Genomic DNA, 27707 nt, shown 5'->3' on the forward strand with positions numbered 1-27707 from the left:
GCTAGTCGACCATACTAACACTTAGTTGAGCCTTGTAACCTGACGGAGTCTGACGTATCGGAGAGTAGACGGTATTATTATAGTATTTATTGTTGTTGTCAAGTTAAAAAAATTGTTAAGTGTTTTTTTCTGAAAAGTGACCGAACCCGTGAAATTTATGAACCATTTTTGGTGTTTGAAAAAAAAAATTGTATATATTTTTTAAATGAATAGTTGTATAACTGTGAAATACTCGTATAATTGCTAAAATAACGGATTCGCAGAGGAAGATAATTTCAAATAAAAAAATTCATATTAAAAATTTTTCTTTTAGGTGAGTATTTATGCTATAAAAAATTATGTATGTGTATAAGTACAAATATAAAACACACTGAGTATACACTTTTACTTAAAATAGAATTAAAAATTAATATATCGCAATTTCTTAAACAAAGTATAAGCGGAAATTATCGTGAGTCAGTAGTCTTTCCCTTTAGAAAAACACGTAACAATATTTATGCAAATTATCAAATGATATAGCAGTAAAGCAGTTGGCTATGTTGTTTCTTTTATTTTCCAACAGCTCTGGGTAGCTTACGAATATATTAACTTACATATACATAGCAACACGGGCATGTAAGTATGTAAAGGCCATATTTTACCAACTGGTTTTGCATAGACTTTACTTTTGAAGTTGTTTCTTTCACCACACCGCTCCAACTCTCTTTCTACAGGCTCTACACTCAAGGACCAGTACTCCGCGACTCACACGAGGGTTGCCTTTTATATTTTGCGCCCAATAATACTTGTAGAAACACAGTATAATAGATAATAAAATAAGAAAAACTTTATTGTTTTTCAAAATTTCCTCCTTTTGCATTCCCCTGCACCAATTTTCAAAGCACCTTTACCACACCGAAATGGATACTGCCAAAATGAGCTATTTAAAGGCTTGAACTGGTATAGTACTTCAAGCATTGAAAAACGTTGACGTCACATTTTATTTTTGATGTTCGTGAACAAAAAGAAACCATTTGGCGCCAAATCAGGGCTGTAAAGCGGATGACCCATTAATTCGATCTTTTGAGTGCTCAAAAACTTTCTTCACTAAGCCGTTCGTGAGACCTCACATTGAAGGATGATTCGTCTTCGGCGGTTGGTTTTCCTTAATTCCGCAAACAAGTCAAACAAATGTTTATGTATCACTCAGAATTGACTGTTTTAAATTTGTCTATTAGTACAGTAGCTCTATGCGCAGATTTCCCGAAAACAGGCGGTCATATGCTTTGAGGTACTTCTTCCGCGATCAACTTTTGTTGTAGTAAGCTTATCTTAGAGCACCCATACACTCGATTGCTGTTTTGCTTAAAACTCATGCGATCCTTTAGCAGAAAGGATTGGTGCGTGACTACCCTTCGGGAACGCGTAGGTAAGAATCTCTGAAAAATATTTTTCTAATAGCGGTCGCTCTTCGGCATGCAATGCCAAACCTTCGATTGCATTGCTGCCATGAAAAAGCTTCTCATAAAAACCATTTCCCGTTCGAAGTGAGCATAAAACTGTAGGTCCCCTATTTGTAGAATACCATCAATATGCACGTCACAAATAGGAGGAGGAGTTCAGGCAAACAGAAGTGTACGCGCTAATTATTTATTTATTTTTATGTGCATAGATACAACATTGGTCAGCTGTTACCATGTTATAGACGTGCTTTGAATTTCTTCAACGTTTCTTTACACTACTTTTCGGCACGAATCCATTTTTAGGCAACTGTCAAATTATGCGCATCCAACGAGAACAAATTTTCTTGACGTCCAAATGCTCATGCCATATTAAATATATGTTGGTCCCACTAATACCCAAGGGATATGACGTATGATGTTCTTGCGTTATTAATTGATGCACAGCATCGAATTTCTGGCACCAGACCCGTTTTTAAGGGGCCTTCCCGAAATTTATTCTAAAGGATCGACGACCACATTGAAGCTCACTATACCAACGTTTTACATTGGCTAGGCGTGAGGCTTCAGCGCCAAAAGTTGTAGTAAGTTGATCAGTGCACCCCTGTCTCGATAATTCAAGTCGAAAATAGTTATAAATCAGCGCTCGAAAAATATCGTATTACATCTCATCGCACGGAGTGCTGCAAAAGCACACAATATAAAAGGCAGCCCTCGTGCAATGACGCAAGTTTTTTTCGGTTTGTTTTTTAGCTTTTTGGCGCTTAGCGCACTTAATTGACCTACTTGGTAATAACAAAGCAAGGCCCTTTGCAACTTTTTAACCCCAATCCCATTGCTCCTTTCACAAAGCTAAACAATATTTTAATCCACACCACATTACTCAGTTCGCGCCTAAACCAACTCACTTCCATGCTTAACAGGCACACACAAAAATCGTTGACGTACTGACGAAGTAAAACCGATAAGAAGTTTGCATTATGAAATAATTATTCGCATGTCTTGGCGCGTTTAGTAGATTTCTTTCATTCTTCTATATTTTTTATTTTATTCCTTATCGGCTTACTCGCACAATCAAATATTCAAATTTTTTTGGTAACATTTTGCGCGTCCAATAAAAAGTAATTGTGCCATCTGTGACTGAGCATTAACACAGTACGTAGGTATGTATGTACCTCTGCCAACCCTTTGTGCCGATATTCACTGTTGCCCATTTGTCATATATTATGTCTAGGGTCATATTAATTGCCCTACATGGACCTTGATATACGATCTTTGTAATCAACTCAATGGCCACGTACAAATACATACACGCGTTCAAAGCCGCATTCTCCTATTCCTCCCATGCAACTACGGTCAGTTTTTATTGTGTGAATTTTTAATGCGTTAGAATTTTTCAATTCGTCCTCTCTCGCATACTAAAAGTTCGTTTCGCTTCTATTTTATTGTTCCACCTAATTTTCCGCAATTACGTCAGTGGAAAAACGCATCCAATTATAGCAGCCAATATCCGTGTAGTGGTTAAGAGTGTCATAAACGTGAACGCCAATGGAATTTTCTAATAGATGTTGATTGAACTTGAACTTTTCTCTAAATACAATACAAATATTTACTTTGTAAGTTTTGTGGCTTAATTTTAAATTTATTATGGAAGGCTAATGGCTATGCAATGTGTGCAATCAAATGCAAAATGTACAATTATAGATGTACCGTTGCGTACCTCCTGGCTATGAAAGGCGTTTTGGCTTGACGGAAAGGAATTTTTATATTCAATATTAAAAGCATTTCATAGCAGTAAAAGAATACTCTCTATGGCTCTTGAGCCACTAAATACCTTCGCGATGGCCTCAAACATACCTTCTGCTCAAATATGAACGAGACGGTATCAATAAAACGGTCCGCGGATGACATATGGCAAAAATAAATTTTTTGTTTTTTGGTAGAACTGTTATAAGCTTACATGGCAAATTTCAGCGTTATATGTCACATAGTTTGTTTTCTGTGCTACTGTAAACAAGTCAAGCACGAGTGTGTTCTTCGAATTTAACGAACATTTTCTTTCAAATAAAAGAAATTTGTGCAAAGTTTAGAACTTTGATTTCATTGATAGAAAGACGGTAGTTATTCCAAAAGCAACAAAAAACAACTAGGAATATACAAACGTTAAGAAGAAATATGAAAAAGGAACTCCATAAATGTCGTAGAGATACTCGAGTATACTCAGAAAACATGCCATACATAGTTATTCAATATTTATTGCTAACGGACATTACCATAGATTTAATGTTTAAGTTTTCGCTAACGCTTATTTCAATATTCAATTTCAAATATTCGATTATGCGAGGCTCATTTGAAAGTCCATGTAAAAACAAAAACAACTTAATTGTTTGGGAGGAAACCTTTTTTATAATTCGTCATAGTCTCTTTTTAGGCTAATACACTTTATCCATCGCTGTCTTAGTTTGTTGATCTCTGCCGAATAATAGGAATTGTCCAAGTCTGAAAAATAGCTTCTCGTTTCTGCAATCACCTCCTCATTTGAATCAAATTTTTTTCCCGCCAGCCATTTCTTCATTTTGCGGAACAAATACCAGTCCGTGGGAGACATCTGGAGAATAGGGAAGATATAAACGAGTTAGAACTCTATTTCCATTAATTTTGCGACCACAATTGCTGAGACGTCAGCTGGTGCGCTGTCGTGATGGAAAGGAAAAATTACTCGACTTCCTCGATTCAAACGAATGCCAAACACAAAGAAATAGGCCAATCTGGCTGAAGTTCGGGGTGTGTTCTTTCAAGAGATAAGATAAGATAGATAAGATAAGAGTTTATTAAGTAGAAAACGTTACAAAATTTATGTTATCGCACAATTTACAGAATATGATATAAATCTTAATTCTACATCATTATATTTGTATATTTATCACAGGTTTGGTTTTTTAACCGATTTTTTCTTTTTTTTCGAAGGAAAAAACTACTATGAAAAACCTCCGCTATACATCTTACAAGCTAGGGTTAATCTGTACGCATTTAAGTACCAGGGCCTAATTGAACATTAAGAAAGTTCAGTTATTAGTAGATTGTCCGAAAAACTGGAACGAATTTTGAATCTTTTAGTCAAATTTTGTATTTGATCTGACAAAATCTTAGTTTTTGATTCATCATGAAGCTTTCTGGTGGAGAAATGCCATGGGAGTCGTAGCATCATTTTGAGTACCTTACCAGATTTGCAGTTTCTTAACATGTGACTTTGCGATATTACTCCAGGCTGGACAGGCATATAATATTATTGGCTGAAATATAGACTTATAAATTATTAGCTTATTTTCATCACTTAAGCCTGAGCGTCTATTTATTAGGGGATATAACATTTTAATCGCCAAATTTACTTTCTCCTGTATGTACTTTACATGATCGCAAAAAGATACTTTTTTATCAAAAATCACCCCCAGATATCGTACGGTATTGGCCCACGGGATATCATAACTACCTAATTTCAAACCTGTACTTGGTATAAAACAATGACTTCTTTTTCTAGTGAAAAAGATAGCTTGCGTCTTACCAATGTTTAATTTTATTTTCCAAGTACACAAGTAGTCTGCCATGTTTTGTAGTGCATCTTGAAGTTTGGTTACGATTTGGTTACCAAACGCATGCGAATAAAATATGCCAATGTCGTCTGCGTACATGGCATATGAGCAGTTGGCTAATTTGGGAAAATCAGAGCAATAAATAATGTACAGTAAAGGACCAAGTACCGATCCCTGGGGAACTCCAGCGGGTAATTCGATCATGTCAGAGTATTCGTCATTCAGAGACACGCAAAAGTAACGATTTTTTAAAAAGCAATTTATGATTTTTACTAGTGGTAACGGAAATTTTAAATTTATTAATTTGTAAATAAGACCATCATGCCATATCGAATCAAAAGCTTTCTCTTAGTTTGCACGGATCTTTGAAACGACCAACGTACCGAAGGAATATCGATTCAAGACTTTTACTTAAACTGTCGCTGTCTACTCATCCAATTTTGTTTTTGAATAGCTTTTTTATTAAATAAAAAAATTATTTGGGCGATGGAAATCCATATTTTGATCTTTGCGCACTCCATTGCGTGTTTGTTTGTATCCTGCAGCTGTCTTGTTCACAACTGCCAAATATGGTTGACGTAAAACGCCATTTGCAAAAATATCTTCGGTGATTCGGGTGAATTATTTTGCGCCACCTTGTATATGAGACAAGTATTCGGTCAGGTTTTTACAAAAGTTGAAGTACTTCTAACGGTATTTCCTCTTTGTTGTTATTTTTATTTCTGTTCTTTAGGTCTATGCTTGAAAGAAAGGGTCAATGGCGTATTTTTTCTATTAACTCAATCATTTTTATTTTCATCAATTCTTTGAAAGTATGATTTTAGTACTGCTTTGAAAGTTCTTCCACATTCGCAGCCAATATTGAAAATTTCCTCATTTTTAATAGTAGTGGATGGTGAATATTTTACTAGAATGCAATTAGTTTAGTATGCACCTTTCGCGCAAAACAACTCGTGGTGAATTCGTTGAAATGTGCTATTACCTGTTTCACGAAACATAACCAAATATTTTAAAATTGGCACTTGAAAACTTATTTCTTAATGTTGGCAAAAAAGCTAAAATATATATTTATTTATTTAGTCAAATGAACAAATTTCTTACAGACTGCAGAACACAACTACTTAAGGCGTTCCATACGCCCAGCAGCGCCAAAAATGCTCTAAAAGAAAAACTGTTTTTAGGCGGGACAACAATAGAAATATATATAAAAAAGTTTATACATTGTTTATCAGTACTTAAACTTTATAAACAAATTTAGTTTAATTTTTCTTCACAAAAATTAGTATATAAAAAATTACATGACCCAAAGTACAATGAAAAAACAGTTACTCCACGGTCTGCATAATTTCTCCTTGAAATGTTGATAGATCTGTAAAAAGTAAAAAAATGCTTGTAAAATAAAGTTGTAGTTATAGTCTGTCGGATTTAAATTTCGAAAAATATTGCAATTTGCTGCATTTAAAAAAAAGTATGCGTTTATGTCATAAATGTCACACCTTAATTATGTTTACAAAATTTTTTAATAAAAATACACTTTCGAATATTAAAAAAAACCGCATGAAAAAATATTAAATAATGTATGAGTTATCATGCAGACCGTGCCGAAAAAAGTAGTTCCGAGGAAAACGAGTTTAAACTTTCAATTGCCTCAAACGAAGGGCAGCTACCTGTGTGCATCAAACTCTCTCATTTTATACCATAACTTTGTATCTATGGGGAATTTTTACAATCGACTTCCACAGAAATACGCCTAAAACTGTAAAGAAATAATCTGTTAAAAAAATCTAGTTTTCGAAAATTCTGGACGTGTGTAACCCCTTAATGCTATTTAAAAATAACAGGGAACGCTTCAGAAGGCGAACTATCTCTCGTTATTCTCAGGTTCTCTGAAGTTCAACTAACGGAGCTATGAGCCCTTTCTCGTGCCAAACGGCACCAGTTGGATGCACCAAATAAAGCCAAGTCATTCTCCACCTAATCTTTCCAACGCAAAGGAGGCCTTCCTCTTCCTCTGCTACCACCAGCTGGTATCGCATCGAATACTTTCAGAACCGGAGCGTTTGTATCCATTCGGACGACATGACCCAGCCAACGTAGCCGCTGAATCTTTATTTGTTTATATTGTTAGCGCCCAATATTCTGCGCCATTCGATAATACGAGCACGATGAGAGCCTTATAAAGTGTTAGCCTTGTTCGTCGAGAGAGGACTTTACTACTTAATTGCCTACTTATGTAGTTCAAAGTAACACTTATTGAAAAGAGAGGACAATAACTTATTTTAAATAAAATAGGCGATTTTCATTGAATTTTTGTTGCAGTTGCTTTACTTCAACTTCATACTTTCTCCAAGTTACAGGAGCGCTTCGAGCATTTGACGCAAGTGGATTGATTGTCTGGATTTTTATTTTAGGGTCTGCCTAATGGAAAAGTGACCGTCATAACTAGAAACTTTTTAACAAATTTGACTCTACCAAACTGCATTGTATGGACTTACAATATAATATTATATTTATTATACGCGATATATTCAATAAATACTATAGCCATCAGTCATAATGGCTTCAAAAGAAATACTGTTTTTAGACGAGATAACAATAGAAATATATATAAAAAAGTTTATACATTGTTTATCAGTACTTAAACTTTATAAACAAATTTATTTTAATTTTTCTTCACAAAAATTAGTATATAAAAAATTACATGACAAAAAATACAATGAAAAAACAGTTACTCCACGGTCTGCATTATTTCTCCTTGAAATGTTGATAGATCTGTAAAAAGTAAAAAAATGCTTGTAAAATAAAGTTGTAGTTATAGTCTGTCGAGCCGGATTTTTAAATTTCGGGTCTTACTTTGTGTTAATTTCTACGCAAATTGTTGGGGTAATCGGCTCCAAATCAGCCGAATTTTCCTTGATAACAGTTTAACCAACCATATTTGTTTTCCTTTTAATTTCTGCTTAACTATTGCTCAAACATTTTCAACAGGGTTTGAATCAGGTGACCTGTAAAGAGAAGGAGACTGAATTGGTATCAATGACCTTCTACCCGGTCATCGGCATTCCCCTGAGTGTTGTTGAAGGGGAATGACACAACTTATTTCTTAGGAAAGCGCAGAAAAAAACTCAATTTCTTTATGTGCTATTTCGAAAACGCTTAACCCTCGTACAATAAGAGGAGGATTCACAAAGTCCTGGGGACGCCAATCAGGCACACACGCGGAAAAGCTATATTAGTTTTACGATTTAACCCCTATTGCAGAAGCTGTGGGGACCTTTCTGAGAAGAAGTCTGTTGATATCTTGGCAGCTAGACGATTAAGGTCAATGAGAGCTCCTTGCTTCGATAGCATTCTGCAGTCCACCAACCTAAATCCCATCAATGTTTTCCATTACAACAACAAATCTGGCTTGCTATAGATATCTGCCTGTTGGAGGTCTCATAATGACATCAAAACGGCGCTTATAAAAAACCATCTGCTTATTCGGGGCGGCATAAAACTTTGAGTGATCGACAATGGATAGTATGCGCCAGTTATATTATATATGCTTATACATATATGAATATATGTACATATTTAAGTTTCCGGACATAAAAAGTAATATTACCCCACAGCTCTCGACAAAGTGATTAACTAATCATTCACAAGTTAGGCCAAAAGTCCATTCCTTTTTCGTCGACAATTTTCCTTTAGCAATTTTTAAATTAATTTATTAATCATAACCTTAATGTAAAATTATATAGGCATAACGTAAAATCTCTGCCGTTAATAAACCAAAGCACACAGGAAGAGTAGGTGTTTAATAATTTTGAAACAACTCATTTTCTTGTGCACTTTCCAAAGCTTTTCTATTATGGTAATACAGTTGTTGGACAATACTATTTATTGCCAATACTCAAGTTTTGTAGAAGAAAATTTCCTTAAAATATATACTTACACATAATTTTGCTACGAAGTATAGAGCCAAGCACTATAGACCACATCAGAAGTGCGTGCAGTGTAATAAGCCCCCATAATAATGATAATATAATAATAATAGTATTCACTATTCCTATAACATTTACTACGAATTCAACGGAAACTTAATAAGGCTCAAAAATGTAGTAAACCGACAAAAATTGCAAAAGTTTCACACAATTCCCACGAAATGTCCACTCACGTAAGTAAGTAAATTCAGTGAATAGCACAATTTAAATCAATAAATTGCTAAAAGTAAAGTGGCGAAAGAACATAAAAAACCGCCGCTACCACAACAACAAAAATAATAATGTGGCTATAATAAAAAGGACGATAAAACGCCAACCGCTAAATGCTGACCACTGCAAAATCAGTATCATAATGTATACACATATATTACATATATACATATATGCATATGCGCACAAATACATACATTAGTGAACAAGGATACCAACAACAGTAAGTCAATATAATTGAATTCGGTCAGGCGTAGGACAATAGTTATTTACTGACACACAGCCGAACATGAAAATTGCCATGCTTTAGAATCACACGAACAGGATGTACAAATACATATGTATGTACATACATAGAATAATCAAGCGACTAAATCCAAACGAAAACAGAATTAAATAGAATAGAAATGGTATGGGGGAAGCCTGGAAAGCAAATACATACATATGTAAATGCAAAGCAGGAGCAGTAATAAACCATTGAAAATGACAATAATCAAGCGACCAAAGCAAAAACAAGAACTATAATGTAAAAACAATGTTTATCAAGATAGCAGTTGAACCCTGCCAGAAGACGGGAGGGGAAGAAAACAGGTGTTTTGTAGCCGATGGATTTTGCAAGCATAAATTTCACACGGGAGCGCTAGCGAAAGTAGCTGTGATAGAGTCTATTTCTCTAAAAACCACACACCCACACAAACACAACGGCAAAAATCTACAAATGCTGGTATATTTTTTAACTATTTGTGTTATTTCTCTAGAGCGGTCAAGAGAGGATATATGTATAGAGCATTCGTGTTACAAGGTAATTTTTTAATTCGAATAAAAATTCTGTGCATAAACTGTCATTGGCTATCAGCAGCGGCGGCGACGCATTTGAAAGAGGTTGCTCAACGCCGCATCGGTTATTGACTAAAATGCCTACGTGTATGTGTGTATGTAATGCATAAGTAAATATAAGTGCATGCAGAACTGCTGTATGCATGGATATTTATGTTTAAAGTAAAACGTATGCTGTCAGTTGGGCGTAGAATTTTGAAGTAGTAGCATAATGGATTCGACGCCGAACTCTTACTTCAATAAATCCAATAAAAATTGTGTAGAAAAGTGATCTTATCAGGATAATTAGTTGATTGTATGTTAGTAAACATATTTGGTAAAGCAAACATATTTACATACGTATACATATGTACATGCATGCTAATAACTGCGACAAGAAGTATGCAGCTATTTTATTTATTTCTATGTATTCCGTATTTCTGTATTTACAAACAGAAAATTCAAATGCCTGTGCACTAATCAAACACATACACTAGGCCGGATCAGTGCCCATACAAAAGCAAATTTTGGAAAAGTTTGTTCAATTGAAGGCTTATCCTCGAAACAAAAAAAAAACATTCTAAGTGGTTATTTATCTCGGATGTTTTATATGACTATAGAAGTCTTGTAATCAGAGTTGAACCCTACTAAATTAAATTTTTTTCAAAAAATTTAAGTTCTTAAAAAAAAAGTTAATGGCTTTAATTTCGATCTAATAGAGTCAGAGATCAAAATTCATCTGAATATCAGCAAAAACCCCCAATAAAGTCCTTTGCTTCTAACCTCTCTTCTATCTTAGTTACAAGATTCAGTAGAGAGATACAGTAGATCCACAAGATCTTCCACTGTGGTAGATATAGTGTGTCCAACAACGTCCTTGCCTAAGTCTCGCCGATTACTGTGCAATGCTGTGGTGCAATTTACCAAAGGGTAGATGTTATTCGACTGCCGTAGCCGAATGAGTTGGTGCGTGACTAACATTCGAGATCGCATAGGTTTGAATCTCTGTGCATGAAACAGCAAAATTAAAGAAAAAGTCTTTTTTAATAGCGGTCGCCCTTCGATAGTATATTTTTGCCATGAAGCTTCTCATAAAAAAACATTTGCCGTTCGAAGTCGGCTTAAAACTGTGTTCTATTTGTGGAACAACATCAAGACGCACGCCACAAATAGGAGGAAAAGATCGGCCAAACATCTAACAGAAGTCTAAGCGTAATTATTTATATTTATTTACTTTAGATATTATTCTTCAACCAACTTTTTTTCGACCAACTCTAATGAACACCGAATTTCTCGAAATTTTATGAATTAAATACATACATATACTTCTGCATACATTCGAGTACTTGTCATCTTAATTAATTACATTACATGGAAGTTTCCATTATCGATATACTTAAATTAAAAAAAAAAAACTATCAATATTGACCTGTCTCAGAATGGTTTTTTTGTTATTTTGACGCACAAATTCTACTTAAATAACAACGCAAAATACAAATAATAAAAATATACTGAAGTAAGAACAAAATTACAAGCTTGCAACTAATTGGGGTTATTAGACCCAAAGCTTATGATTCGGTAAACATCGAAGCGAATCAATTAGCCTGCAACTACTCATACAATTGAGTATATGATGAGTTGTTAAACAAACTGTGAATTTTCCAAATAATATGACCAGATTCTCACTACAAAAATTTTCAAATTCAATATACATACATACATATGTACATATTTCCCAACTAAACAAATATTTCGGTAAGCTAATCAAGGGTAGTATTTCAGATTGATTAATTATTAAGCTTGATACTAGTTAAAATACGAACACTTAAGTCCACGTCTCTCTTAGGTCTATTCCGTAGTAGCTTCTGAGGTGCGTACCTGTAAAAAAACACTCAATTGCCATCAAGGAGCAATGGTGTTGAAAGCTCTTTCACCATTAAAGAATGCACAATATTCTCTGAAAAATAATAAAAATAGCTGTTACTTCAAAGCAAAACAGCAACAAAAAGTTTGAAACTTAATATTGTGTGATGTATTGATGTATTGTCATATCTTGATGTGGGTTGCAGCCTTTAAACTCTTTCGGAGTAGATTTGTTTTTTTTTGTTTTTATATTTTATCTATAAGTATATATGTATCTGTTATATTTATTTTATAGCTTGTAATTCCTTTTGTTAGAATTTCAGTACGCTGTTATTGTATCGAAAATAATACTCGTAGGGCATCCAAAATGGTGTCCTAAGTGTCATATTGTTGTACGTCGTAAACTTTAAATTGCTAAAAATATGTTTAAAAGCTTTGCAAGGTATCGTACACGTCATATTATTATTTATCTACGGCCGCCGTAGCCGAAAGGGTTGGTGCGTGACTAGCATTCGGAATTCAGAGAGAACGTAGTTTCGAAACTCGATGAAACACCAAAAATAAGAAACAAATTTTTCTAAAGCGGTCGGCCCTCGGCAAGCAATGGCAAACCTCCGACTGTATTTCTGTTATGATATCTGCCGTTCGGATTTGGCTTGAAACTGTAGGTCTCTCCATTTGTGGAACAACATCAAGACGCACGCCACAAATAGGAGGAGGAGCTCGGCCATGAAGGAGGACCTATTACATGAATTCATAAAACGAGGTGACTTTTTTGTACACTTAAATTTTTTTTACTCCTGCTCTGAGCAGTACTACCAGTACTACTGCGGAGCAAAGCAGTCAATTCCGATGTTTTGCGCTACCCGCACTCTTCATCTGTTCAAGTTCAGAGCGAGTGCATAGCAATATTTTCGTTTGTATTGCTGCTACGAAGAAGTTAGTAAGTACACATAATGTTTAGTGAAAGAGTACAGCTATTATTATGAATATTCGTGTAATATGAAGAATTTTAGTTTTAGTGGTGTAAACCGATCATATATGTATGTATAATTAGAAGAATAGGTGCGTTCCAGAGCGCTCTGGACAAAAAACAGTAGAACTGGCATATAGCACACAAAAACAAAAATGATTTATTGGACATTAGCAATTTTTTTAAGATTTTTAAACGAATAAAGTTTAAAATATGATGAAGTTTAAAAATATGTTCCTTAAATTTTAACATATCTTCGATGATAGCATTATTTTCGCTAGAAATTGGTATAAAAGTATCTTATCATCCGAGTGCAAAAGTTCAGGCACAAAAATACCTATGTGCAGTCTAAAATTTCGGACACAAAACTGTATAAAATGTTATCGTCAGGAATACTGAAATTCTTGAACTGAATTTTATAAAGAAATAATAAAATATACTTACATTCTCAAATATATCGTTATCCCTCCTCAATTCAAGTACGCTCTAGAAATCTGTCCCCACGTCGTCTTACAGAAAGTAGGTTCGGTCCTAAAACATTCTGGGAACCGCCTTGATAAAATTGGTCGAAATTTCTAAACACTTCGCACACTACGGCTCAGAGATCGAGAAATGTGATTTCATTGCCCACACAAGTTCCTTCACAGCACTTTCTTACAGCAACAGCGATGACTCTTACGTTTTTGGTTCTTTCGTAAGTCTAAATTTAGGAAGCGAGCTTCCTATGATCGCTTTGGTTGCAAAGCCTTAGATTAGCCACGTAGCCTTAGATCAGCTCAATCAGCATCAGTACGTTAATGAAGGTTTCGCTATTGAGACTTAATTTTCTAACTGTGGACTCAAAACTCCCCTCCGTACTCGCCGTGGCATTGATTTTTGTGTCATGCAGTGGGTAACACTCCCAAGTGTTCTCCCATAATGCGCCTCCTAAATAGATATTTTGAGCAGCTTAAGGACGTAGTCTGGTCAAATACTCATTTTTTATAGATGTTATAAAAGTACAGTAGGTTCGGTTTTTATGCGGCTTTTTTTATGCGATTTTGAAATAGTGCGGTTTTTTTTTAAATTACAAAATGCATGTCGACCTATCGGGAATTGTACATATAAACAAGATTCTAAGCCAGCTAAGCAAAAACTCATCACAGATTACATCAGAAATGCTAACCCTACAAGTATGGAACCGCCTGCATAACTATCTAGATCAGACGTGTACATTTCCTCAAGTGACGAAAGTGATTTTACGCCAAATCCTAAACGAACGCGCAACATGTGGGTATTGTCTGATTTTATTTTTGACTTAAATTTATTTTTCGATTCTGACGTTTCTTAAATAAAGATATAATTTTCAAAAATACAATATTTTGTTTATGCGATTTTATTTAATTATTTCAGATTCATGCGGTCTATGGAACGTATCTATAGTTATAATATGGGACTAGTGCCCTTTTTCATGCGATTTTATTACATTATTTCAGATGTATGCGGTTTTAGCACTTTTGAAACGTATCTATAGTTTTACTATAGAACTAGTAGCTTTTTTTATGCTGTTTTTTTTTATGCTGTTTTTTTTTATGCTGTTTCTTGCGGAACGTATCTACCGCATAAAAACAGAACCTACTGTATACAAAAACATTTTTTTTCTCTATGACATATTTTTTTGTAGTAGGGTGGCACCAAAGTAAGCGGGTTGTCAACAGGATTTTGGCTCATCAGCACATCTGAAGCGAAAAAGTTAAACTGATTATTATTCTGTAGGCTTGTCATTCTGGCAGGTGTGACAATGAGAAATTTTTTTTAAATATAATAACAAAATGGCGGACTTTTGAAAATATACCTTTCGTATGCAAAATAATCTTTTCTGATCACTCCTAAATGAATAACATACAACAACACTCTCACTTGCGGGCTCTTCTACCCAAGGAACCATCCTTACTTTTTTACTAAACTTTGACTCCTAGCATTTGCGAAGTGCAGTGATATAAAAGAGTATTTTAATAAACCTTAGGAAGTAGAGTTACATAGTTGCAGAAAAGATTAGCTGTAAAGAGCCCAGTACGTTTCGTTTGCGTATAGAGCTGAAACCCTACTATTATCGGATACCGATTTTTTCAGCTACTGTTAAATAGCACACGTCCTCTAGGATTATAACTTCAATGAACTTACACATTACTTACAGCCTTTACATTTTTCATAAACTCTTTCCAACTAAAGATGGTTTAAGTGAGCGCGAGCTGCACGTGATCACCGTTACTAGGTAAGGCCTCAAATACCTTATGTGAGATGCCATATTTCACTAAGAGCCAAATTTGCCATTAAAACAGTGTAAATGAAAAGGGATGCAGTGTATTGTCATAACAGTAAAAAATCAAAGAATCTGTTCTTGCAAGCAACCAAAGAAAAATATGCATTGACATATCGCACCCTAAATACAAAAGGGTCACAACTCAAAATTTTCCACACTCGAGCTTGACTTGTTAACAGCAGCACAGAAAACAAACTATGTAACATATCACGCTGAAATTTGACATGTAAGCTTATAACAGTCCTACCAAAAAACAAAAAATTTATTTTTGCCTTATGTCATCCGCGGACCGTTTTATTGATAACGTCTCGTTCATATTTGAGCAGAAGTACATTTTGAGTTGTGACCCTTTTGTATTTAGGGTGCGATATGTCACACATATACATACATACGTAATGGTTGACAGCTTAATTATGTTACTTACGTCCTTAAATTGTCATTGAACGACCACCGAACGAGAAAAGGATAAACAAATAAAACGCAGACAACAGAGGTAGCGGAAATAAAAAGTAAATATTTAATTAATGGATAGTCGCTTAGCTCCAAATTCGTAAATATTCAGCTCCCTCAACCTCAACAAGTCTTAAATTTAGTTAAACAAGCGAGGGCTCAAGGACTCAATACTAAGTTACTCAATTAACATGAACATTACCGAAAACGTAACCTTGCCAGTTGTAGCTCCATACTCACCAAAATCAACTCAAGAAAAACATTAAGCAAACGACTGTTTGTAAATTTTTCCTAATCTTTTTTATTTATTTTGGTTTATCTTGCTATAAGCAAAACAAATTTTGTGATTAAGTTAATCGCTTTTCAAGGTTGACCTATTAATGGGCGTAACTAAGGGCATCTATTTACAACACTTCTCTTTCTTCAATTACCTTTGAGGCAAAGAGGTTATTAAGTACTACGTACACGTCGTGTTTAATAATGCATACTTTAAGGCGGTGTAGCCTTTCCTGTGTTGCTCCCATATCTCTTAATTTTTCCAAATACATACACAAAACTGAAGAAATTCTTACACGAAACTTACTGACTAACTTTTGTTTGGGTTTACAAATATCAAACTTACTATTCCTAAAAACACTTTAATACATATACGAGACGCAACTATTAAATAAATAGCGCGTCGACGAGAATTGGGAAGAACCAAACAATTTGTACTGAAATTGAGAATTGGGTCCCCACCAATGCACCTTGACTGATGCTGCTATAGTTGACACACGCACCAGCTAAATGGCAGGAAAGGCCGGTTGTTTAGCGTAATGCCTTCTCTTTCGAATGCAGTACCTCTCGCTTGTGTAAACAAATCAGTAATCGTTTGCATCAAAAGTGATTTTCCAATAAATGTTAAGAAGATTAGCAAAGAAATTTATTTTATTTTTTCACGTGCATGTATTTTGGGATTTAGGCTTTTTTAGAATGAAAATATCGATATCGAAAGAGAGAACGAGAAAGAGAAACAGGTCCTAACACTGTTGTGCGAATAATACTAAACAAACGACGGTGTTAATCGAGACTACCGGCACAGTTAAATCTGATTAAAATTGTAGTGTGACAGATGCTCGTTACGCGGATTAGTAAACGGCTGATTTGCTTATTGGATAATTGTAAAAGATGGACAGTAGGCAACAAATATGGGTATTAGCTACCCTGCTGCTCAGAAACAACAAAACGAACACTCTACAAGGCTCTCATTATGACCGTCCTAACGTACGGCGCAGAAGCGTGAACGTTCACAACATCCGATAAAGCGACGCGTAGAGTGCTTGAGAGAAAGATTCTGGGCAAGATTTTTAACCTTTGCACGTTGACAATGACGAATATCGCAGGAGATGGAACGATAAGCTGTATGGGCTTTACAACGACATAATGGATACAAATTCTTCGGCTCTGAAATTATTCGATGCGGTACCAGCTGGTGGTAGCAGAGAAAGAGGACGGCCTCCTCTACGTTGGAAAGATCAGGTGGAGAAGGACTTGGCTAACTTGGTGTGTCTAACTGGCCCCGGTTAGCACGAGAAGGAAACGACTGGCGCACTTTGTTAAACTCGGTCAAAATGGCGTAAGCGGTTATCGCGCCAATTAAGAAGAAGAGAATACATTAAAAAATAATTATTTATTTAAAAAACTCTTAAATTGCTATTTCTCAAACTTCTATCAAATCAATATAGCTTCGAACGTGTTAGTGCATCGCATCCAGTCTTTCTTGGTCTTCTCTTTAAAAGTTTCATTATTTTTCATTCATAATTGATATTAACTGTAATTTTTCGGTAATGTTGTCATCGAAAATCCCCCTAATCCGCTTCAATTATGAGAATTAAGTATAGTTATCCATCCGCATTAGTGGCGATTAAGAATTAAGTTAATTTCGAATTCAGTCATAAATCCGGATTAACGCCAAAGTCTGTCTAGGCTATAAGACTTACAGTAGTGTTTCGAATAATAGAAAATTCAGTAGTAGAATTTTAGAGATACAAAAAGATACTTTTTTCAAGTCAGTCCTATTGCATATATGTAAGTACATAATTTAGTATACATTACGCGTCAATCTTAGCCTCAGTTGGGAGACAATGGTTCAAATATCCTCTCGAGTAAGGCGTGCAACCCTGATTTTTTTAACCCTGGATATGACGTATTTAATAAATAACCACAAAATTATGAAGGGATAATCAAAAAATAGCTTCGAGAACTGATTGAAATTCAGTGTATATGTATGTATGTATCTAAATTATCCTTCCTTTCTGACTCCAACTTTTAGATCCTAAATTTTAAAATACATTTTCTACGCTTATTTTCACAATTACGCACAGCAAAACTCACTCCGAAGCGGTTTAAATTAATTACACAGTTCTACACGGTTTTTTTCTTGGTATGAGACTGGAATAGTATGCATTTTTATCTGCTGAACACTATTCTATGACCTTAAAGTGTCCACCAAGTCGTGGTTTTGGAATTCAATATGGCGGAGACAAAATCAGAAAGTTTAGCTAAAGTCAGCAAACTGCACATCTTGAGATTTTTGCCCCCATTTTAAATTTGGCAAAAATTACATCGGATTTGTAATCAGCGACCCTAATTTTCCTAATATAATATTAATAATTTAATTAAGTTAGGCTTATATTGCATATATCCCCTATAAATAATAATAATAATAATAATTTGCAATTCTATAGTAATCACGAGATCTTAAAGAGTTTGAAAAGAATTTTTATTTTGTTTTTTTTTTGTTTTTATGGGTTAAAGTCTTTAGTTCGTCAGATGGTAGAAACACCAAAAAAATGTTTTATGGGGTTTTAACTCCAGTTTTCTCAAAACAGTAACGTGATGGGCACTATTGGACCCCAGAGTCGTATTCAGCGCACAAAAATGCATCGGAAACCAGTCCCATATAAACAAAAACACAAAAAAGTGAGTTTGGACACCTGTGTACCTAATTTATTAGAGATTCATAGCGACTGAGAGTGTTCGCATCGCCCCCGAGGGCCATGATGAATTTTCTATAACATATTTTTCGCATTGCAAATGCATCAAATTTATTTATTTATTTACTTTTGTTGATTACTTTTCAACATAACAAGTTTTGGCTATATTTCAGTATTGGATTGACGAGTACAGTTAAATTATGAGAGAGAGAAAAAGTTATATATGATAGTAAAGATGAAAGAAGACAATAATGGGAAAAAACAAGAGGCAAAAAATGGCACTTATCAATTGGTAAAATATTTCCGAAGCTCGTTTGTAAAACGCAATGAATTTTTAGTATTTCTCAGCTTTACTCAACTTGACTGGTTCTAAAGACAAATAGCGAAAACAAGGAATCGGCGTTCTGGTACTGATGATAATGACTAAAATTTAGCGTCTAGGAACTAAGATGAACTAGTGGCCTTCACGTAATGAAGTGTAGCCTGGGATACAGTGGTTCGTTTGATATCAATATTTTGTGCAACATAATGTCAGAAGAATTCTTCACTTTAGTTTCAATAAATAATAAATAAATATTTTCCTTTAAGAAAGTTATGTAACTACTCCTATACTCGACCGACGCTACAAATCTTCTCCCCGCATGCGGGTCTGATGTCTGCGGCAATGCTCGTAAGACTATTTAGTTGCAGAGTTACAAGCTCTCTGACAGTTTTGTAATGCGAATTCGATCACATCTAGTAAAAATTTTACAACCATATAATAAAGTTGAAATCCAAAAAGCTTTATCTAATTTTTTTAAGTCTGAAATATTTAATATACCAAAGGGATCGAAGCGTTCTATATAAAGAGTCTTTCAAAAACCCACCTAGATGCTGTTTTGAAGTAGATTATTTCAAGTTTCAATATTTTCAAAATACGGCTCTTAACAAAGCACGTCTACAGGCTGTCATACGAGAATTACAATTTTCAAGGACTCGCTCACACATTATCGCATTGAGTTCAGCAATCTCGATACGGATGTTGTATTTAGGTTGTGGAATTGTTGGTTTATTCATACAGAGTTCACTTTTGAAAAAACACAACAAAGGGCTAGATCGTATGATCTAAATGGCCAGTTTATATCACCAATGCGTGATATTAATCGACCGGGAAACTTATATCGTAACAATGCCATGTTTACTTGTGTTGTGAGTATTGTGAATTCATCCTGTTAGAAATAAAGATGTCTATTCTTTCAAGCTGAGGCCACCAAAAATCTCCAATTAGTTGTCTATAGTCCGATGCCCATTGATTGTAACAGCTCTTTCAATTTCGTCTTCGAAGAAAAACGGGCCCAAAAGCCACACCAAACAGTACATTTTAGTGATTTTCCTGATATAACTCGGGGGTTTTCTCCTCCCCACATGCGACAATTTGACAAGTGAAATGAGATTCATCACTAAAGATCATTTTGCGTAAAAACCAGCATCATGTTCAAAGAACTACTGTAATTCACGAAATTTCTGGGTTGATAATGATCTGTTAGCTTCTTATGTTAATTCAGTTTTGTAAGGGTGTCTAATTTTTGAAAACATCGAGATATCGATGTTTAAGATTTTTCATACTTTACGCTATACTTTTGCAATAATATTCTCAACAAATCGTTCAGTTTTTGGTCTGCCAGTCCTTTTTTTACCATCGACAGAACCAGTTTCTTAAAATTTTTCACCAACTTTTTAACTGTCGACTTATTTGGACGTTTATTTCCAGCAAAAAAATTACAAATTTTCCGTTATGTCTTTATTAACACGTTCCCTGTCCCAATACAAAAATGCAAAATTGACCGACAAGTCCAATATTTCACAACGTAAACATATAATCGATTCTCGTCAATATTACGTTGCTGGCACTTTGTTGATAATGAAGCTCCAAGGGATCAAAACGAACGTCTATACAAAATAAAACCACTTTTGGACCTTGTTATCAATAACTGGAAGAGCTTACTAACACCTGGTGAATGTATCGTCATTGACGAGTCGATGATGCCGTTTAGAGGCAGGATATCATTCCGTCAATACAACCCATCAAAAGTTCATAAATACGGCTTGAAAATCTATAAACTGTGCACAGAAGAGGGTTTTGTCTGGAATTATGATATTTACATAGGGCGTGACCCCGAGATTGCTGATTTGGATAAGCCTGGGAGTGTCGTAATAAGAAATAATTAAAAATAATTTGTGATTTCTGCGTAAAATAAAAATATTTTTTCGTATGTTCCGGCGTTTTTCTTTACTTTATTATCGTACCAGCACGTCTAGTGCAGAAACTGTACAGTTCCGTTACGTCCAGTCGAATAATTTGCTTTAGAAGTTTCATATACCCCCTGACGCACATATGGCTCAGGGACGTATCAGTGCTTATCAGGCGCACGTTTCCTGAACCATATGTGGCTCAGCGGACAGGGAACGTGTTAAAGATCAAAGTTTCCTATAAAATCATCAAATACATCTGTCTACTTGACAAATGTCAAAGATGACATAAAAAGGTACCGACTAGGTGTTACTCACTACTGACATCTAGGCGTCACTTTTGAAATACCATTTACTTTACCTACGGCATTAACTATGTGATTGCTCCATGCGAAGCATCGATTAAATATACCCCCAAGATTTCTTACAGAGTAAATATAATAAACCGCAGGGTTATTTGAGGTCAATTTGCCAAATGCGTGAAGCTTGAAATACTTTTTATAAATGACAATACACTGGAATTTGCTCGCATGCATTAAAATGCATTAATTAAATATATAAGTTTTGTGTTTTCTATTTAATTTAACTGAGGTCGTGAGTCCAAGTGGAGCTGTCAATTGTAAACTAGTATTGTTGTTGTGGGTCGCTTGGTTCACTCAACGCCCCAATTTGCTTATGTAGTCATAAAAGCCTTAATGACACTTAATGATATCCAAAGAAATTTTAGACTTAACTATCCATTTGTACAACAAGAAGCGCAACTATGAACGCGTTTGATATGACAGCGTGAAGCTTTTAGCACCTTTCAATCAATAAGTGGAAGTAGCAAAGCAATTTCGATCAAATGGCTATGAACTCAATGACAAAAAAAAAAAACAAAAAATTAATTCCTATGTATTATTCACACGTGCCAAGTATGCTAATGATTGACTTATTATTTTCTGCATTTACCCTACAGGAAAATGCATTGGTAACTAATTGTTGTTCTTTAGTGAACTTGAGTCTAGGTATGAACTATGAACTTGAATGTACGCAATTTGTAAATTTTGTAAGATGCTTATTTTAAATTGGCATTTATATCCTGTATTCTACAAAGAGGATTTGATCCACTTCCATTAGTTTTTCAATAGTTTCGTAATAGATAATCCAGTACATATAGTGCCCTGATTGGGAAATGATCGTAAGCGACAATTTTTCGCATATGTTGGTTTTTTGGGTGTTTTCTACTGATTCCACCTTCCCACTTTGCAAAATAGCCGTGAAAGAATAAATCAAAAATTCTTGTATCGTTTGATTATTTGTAATTTTTTCGTGATTGCTATAGTATCGTAAGTGCCATTGTGATCATATTATTCAGGAAAACGGCCTCCTTCAACTTTTCAAAGGTAAAGGACAAATTTCAGATGCAAAATACAGGGGCTTGAACCTCTTTAGGCTTGGTTAGGTTTTAGTGGTTGTCCACTATGGGCACACTTAAACCCCATTGTGATGCCCAGTGGGGAGCTTGCCCTTATCGCTCCTTAACTTGCCCTTTCTGCAGAACTGAGATCTTCCAACTCATTAAAAAATTGTCTACCTAAAATGGTGAACCTACGGCTCAATAGTGCAGAAGTACACAAGCTGCGAGATCGCGTCTTTAGACAGCTTTTGCAGAAGTCATGTATTTGCATGCCCAACCTCTGGGCGTATCTGCCTATTAGGCGGTGCATCTTTATATCGAAAGTCAGTGTACAAAAAATGGGCTTATTTTGGCTTAGCAGATATTCTGTGCGTTTAGCATTGAGAGTCGGCTACGATTGTCTAGTGATTCGGCAGGTGGGCTCATTAAACCATCTTTCATTTGCTGATCTTACAATTTTCTCAAAAATAAGTAGCTTAGAAGGCTGTAAGACTATGCCTATGTCATTGTTCTGTGTACTCATCCGTCAGCTTGGTGCCAAGTCTCACTAGTTCCTCGGCCCTGCAGTTCCCATCAATGTCGCAATGTTGCCTTTGGTTGAAATGACTCAGCCATCTCGTTTAGAGATACTGCAGTAGTCGGGAAGACGAAAATATCATCCCGTTGCCACTTATCCCTTGAGGGTAGGAGGATCGTCAACGTTAGAATGTCAATTGTAGGCGGGAGTGTATAGCACCGAAATGCCAATTAAGATCTTACCGCGCAGATCTACTGTAAGGGACTTTAATGTCGCATATAATGCTTTCGATAGCGTGGTTGACATTGCACCGTCTATGAGAACAGATGGAAGTCTTTGAACGATACCATAGTAGAGAATTGACTTAACTACCGCTGCATAAAGCCAATGAATGATTCTGGGTTCTTACCCCCATTTTTCCCCTCATGAAATCCCTTTGTGAGGAGGCTATAACCGTGAATAATTTCACAAAGAATATTGCATATAGACAATACACAAATTCGGGATAACTTGGCAGGGTCCGACAATGAAGACGACATTATTTCACTAAACTAAATTCACAATCAGAGGACGTGCGATATGTACATATATAAAGTGTAAAGGTTGATCAATTTAGAGGTATCGGATTTTAAATGGAAATAAAATAACGAAAATTCAAATTGTGCCTTTCAAAAGTTGGCCGCAACTGCGATTGTTTTCAATAAATGCAATGACTGTTCTTGAATGACTTCGGGTTACTTTTCAGCCCAAATACGGTAATTTTGCTGATTGACGTAGCCATTAAGCCAAAAGTGGGCCTCATCGATGTACACCATAAATTAACTTGAGTACTCGATGTACACTTTTCACAGAGCGTCGATTTTCGTAATGCAATTTGTATACTTTGTTGAGCCGTAAGTCTTTCCACGATGAAAAGTCAATGAATACTGAAAAAAATGTTATATTAGTTTGACAGTAATCACGCATGATCTGTCAAAACAGCTATATAGGAAAAGGTACCCCAAGCTGATCACACTTTACTATATTTTACTTTTTTTACCACATTATTATATTTTACTTTCCCTGGGATCGAAATTTCGCTCTTGTCACTTTTTGTCATTTTCCTAAAATCTGTCTTTCACTTCACACTTTATAACATAAAAAGGCACGTATTTATACCACAACATAAAATAGCCCGCGAATATTTACATCTGCATCGGTCCTTTACAATGATTTTCATGTCTGCAAATACGTGCGAGTAAATATGGATAGGTATGTAAATAACACCGATTTTTGTAACTTCTAGTTGTTAATATACGAGCACTAGTCACGATTCGCTCCAGCAGTGAACCGCCGCGTTTTGCTGCGCGCATAATGGCACAAAATGGTTGTTGGTCAAGCAGCAGTGGCGGCAGTTCAACCTCGTCGACAGCGCAGGGTCGCGGATTAGCAACGGCTAGTGGTTCCCAAGAGGAACGTTTAGTGGTTAGTAGTGATTTATTTGTGATTTTGCTCAAAATATTTGTTGACTTTGTTTTTTTTTTAATTTTATTTTTTACAGGTTGTAGTTCGTGTACGTCCCAGCGCAGAAAGTGCCGATCATTGTATTGATGTAATCTCGGATAAATCACTATTTTTCGATGATGGCGGCAAAACTCGTCCCAGACAATACTCATATGATCATGTTTTCAAGGAAACCGATACACAGGTAGATAACTTAACTTTGAACTTTCCTTATGGGTGGCACACGTTCCACGGCTGCACGGTTGCCAAATAATAAGCTTAAATCCGCTGTTTTTTAGTAAAAAAAAACCCTTTTTTTTATAGAAAGCAAAAAAATAATTTATTCAAAGTATTTGCCCTCGCTAGCTATACATTTTTCCCATCTCTCGGGCAATTTGTGTATACCACGCCAAAAGAATTCTTCATCTTTCGAGGCGAACCACTCGTCAAGCCATTTCCGGACGTCTTCGTACGAATCGAAGTGCTGTTCGGCGAGCGCGTGACCCATCGATGAAAACAGATGATAGTCCGAAGGGGCCAGGTCTGGTGAATAAGCGGGATGAGGTAGCACCTCCCAATTGATTGTGCGATGGGGCGTTGTCGTGGAGGAAAATCAGCTTCTCATGTCTTTGTTCATAACGAGGCCTTTTTTCACGCAAAACACGGCGCAATTTGATGAGTTGTTGGGGGTAGCGATGAGAATTAACAGTTTCACTAGGTTTCAACAGCTCATAGTAAACGACACCCTGCTGATCCCACCAAACGCACAGCATCGTCTTGCGTCCAAAGCGATTAGGTCTTGATGAAGAAGTTGATGGTTGGTCGGGATCGACCCATGATTTTTTTCGTTTAGGATTCTCAAAGTATATCCACTTTTCATCGCTAGTCACCACAAGATGCAGGAACGACTTTCTTTTATGCCTAGCCAGCAAGATTTCGCATGTGTTTTGGCGTCGCTCCATCTGTCTATCGTTCAATTCATGGGGTACCCATTTTCCGACTTTTTGGACCTTTCCCATGGCACGTAAACGCATGGAAATGGCTGGTTGAGTGACACCTAACTGCTCGGCAAGCATTTTTTGCGATTGGGTATCGTCCTCATCCAAAAGAGCCTGCAATTCATGGTCCTCAACTTTTCTGGGCCGATTTTCACGCTTCTTGTCACTCAAGTCAAAATGGCCGTCTTTGAACCGACGAAACCAGTCTCTGCCAGTTGTTTCCGATAATGCTATGTCACCATAGGCCTCCACAAGCATTCGATGCGATTCGGCAGCCGATTTCTTCAAATTAAAGCAAAAAAGTAGAGCTTCCCGCATATGCTCTTTTTTTGGCACAAAATTAGACATGATTACGCAAGGAAAAAAGTGTGTTGCTGTATGAAATCACTGATGATGTGCAGTGATTGATGTAAACAGGTGTCGAACCCATGCAAAAAAAAATATGGCATTTCTATGGTAACTTGATATACTCACTAACGCCATCTACGAGCAATCAGCGGATTTAAGCTTATACACCTGGTATATCTAGGCGCTTTCTAAGCAACTTTATATTTTTCGGAATAGGTGTTCTGATAAAAACACGATTTATCCTATTGTCCTAGTAACTGCCTGTAAAGCAACTTTCATATAACATAAGTGCAATCAGCTATTTTTCTACTTCTTAAAATGCACATAAGTGATTTCTTATATTATGTATATAAAGGGGTTTTCAATAAAAGCGATGAAGATTTCGATTCTTTTAGGATTCACTATTTTTATTAAATTCGGCTCTTAACATTTATGTGTGAGAAATTATATCATTTAAATGTCGAACATGAACACGTCTACAGCTAAAATCCGCCAAGCAATCAATTCATGAATGCCTAATTGTTGAGAGCGGCGAACTATCAATTCGATGTTGAAAGTTGTTAAGCAAAACTTGGCGCTACAGCAGCAATATTCTCAACAGAACGTCCAGATTTTGGTCTGCCAGCCCTTTTTCTATCCTCGATAAAGTCACTAGAAATTGTTTCACCAACTTTTGAATTATCCACCCATTCCGACGATTATGTCCACCAAAAAAATTACGAATTTAGCGCTATATTGTTTTTAAAGAACAAAGTTCGCGGAAAAGGTCATAAAAATGACATAAAAAAGTACCGTTTAGGAATTATTCACTACTAACATCTAGGCGTCATATTTGAAAGACCCTTTATACATATATATTTGGCCCTTTATTGGTTGTGTGGCCGAGCTCCTCCTCCTATTTGTGGCGCGCGTGTAGGGACCTACAATTTAATACCGCCTACAACGGCAGACATTTTTTTTCTTTATGAGGAGCTTATTCATGGCAGAAATATAATCGGAGGTTTGCCATTGCCTACTAGGAGCTGCCGGTATTAGAAAAAATTGTTTCTATCATTTGGTGTTTCATGTCCAGAGGTTCGAACCCAGGCACTACCGATTGGTAGTCATGCACCAATCCATTGGACTACGACGGCCAAGTTAATAATTTCTTACCGCTTTGAAAAAGGCACCAGTTCTTTTTTCAGACAAACTGACGTCATTTAAAAGCCAGTAAAACGAATTTTTTCTGTATTTGGCTTTTCCAGCCCAGAACAAAATTCTCCTGACCACCTTACATGGTGTGTGAAATATACATCGAATATTCTAGTAACTTACGCATTACATTCAACTCGAGGGCATACCGCCCTCCATATTTTCAGTCGTAGAACCATAGACCGTTAGGTCACCAATCCAAGTAATTCAATTTATTCTTCGGTGTATGTACGTAGTGAGTATATTTAATAAGATGTCCTCGATCCGCCATGTGAAGCAACTGGTACAAATAAACATACGTTACCAGCACTGGAAAAATTATATAATATTCTGATGTTAGAGAAGTGACGAAGACAGCCATTGATATTTAATTTGGAGTGACTTGCAGTACTATGCCACATCAGAAAGGCAGATGATTCTTTTATGAGAAGCTTTAGGCAGATATACGCCTGGAGAGTTACTATTGTCTACTGAAAGGAAAACTCCATAAAAAAAACGTGTCCCTTATTTTGATACTTCATGTCTACAGAAGTATTTGAGCCTGTAGCAACTGAAGGTAGTAGCTCACAAAACACGCAAGGATATGGTGGCGACGTCTACTTTTTCGGTAACTGTATACGCATATTTTTTTGGAAGGATAAAGTCTGCGAGAGTTCTCTTCGGACTCACGAATTTCGGTTTTTCACGGGGACGGTTTTATTCAGCACACAAGTGGTGCCCATACTTGCATACGGTCGCAGCGTTGTTCTTAATGCTTGGTACTTTGTTCGACAACATCGAATCAATTGTATTCATTCCTTATTTCATTTTGCTTTTTTTAAACGCAAGGTAATATCCCCTTTCTCAAAGGATTTATTGGTATGCTCAACAGTGTTTTCAGATGACAATAATGAGTTAAGGGTTGAAATCGACGATGCCACTCTTGAAAATTTTTATGGT

The 27707-nt window shown here is 35.9% G+C and overlaps 1 protein-coding gene and 1 long non-coding RNA gene across 2 annotated transcripts in view; one reads left to right on the forward strand and one right to left on the reverse strand.

Moving 5' to 3' along the window:
• Positions 1-275: 275 nt before the first annotated feature.
• LOC129235998 (kinesin-like protein KIF19) overlaps positions 276-27707 on the forward strand; it is a 30320-nt gene continuing 2888 nt past the window's right edge. Inside the window, exons 1-3 of the mRNA XM_054870120.1 lie at positions 276-313; positions 24035-24213; positions 24290-24436. Of these exons, the coding sequence (XP_054726095.1) occupies positions 24103-24213; positions 24290-24436 (258 nt within the window). The 5' untranslated portion in view covers positions 276-313; positions 24035-24102. The remainder of the gene's footprint in view (positions 314-24034; positions 24214-24289; positions 24437-27707) is intronic.
• LOC129235999 (uncharacterized) lies at positions 6338-9190 on the reverse strand. Its single transcript, XR_008581614.1, has 3 exons — positions 8967-9190; positions 7883-8034; positions 6338-6398 (listed from the first exon to the last, which is right to left on the reverse strand). It is a non-coding gene; the product is annotated as an uncharacterized LOC129235999 (long non-coding RNA).

This window comes from Anastrepha obliqua, chromosome 1 (assembly GCF_027943255.1).
Source record: "Anastrepha obliqua isolate idAnaObli1 chromosome 1, idAnaObli1_1.0, whole genome shotgun sequence".
Classification (NCBI taxonomy): Eukaryota; Metazoa; Arthropoda; class Insecta; order Diptera; family Tephritidae; genus Anastrepha; species Anastrepha obliqua.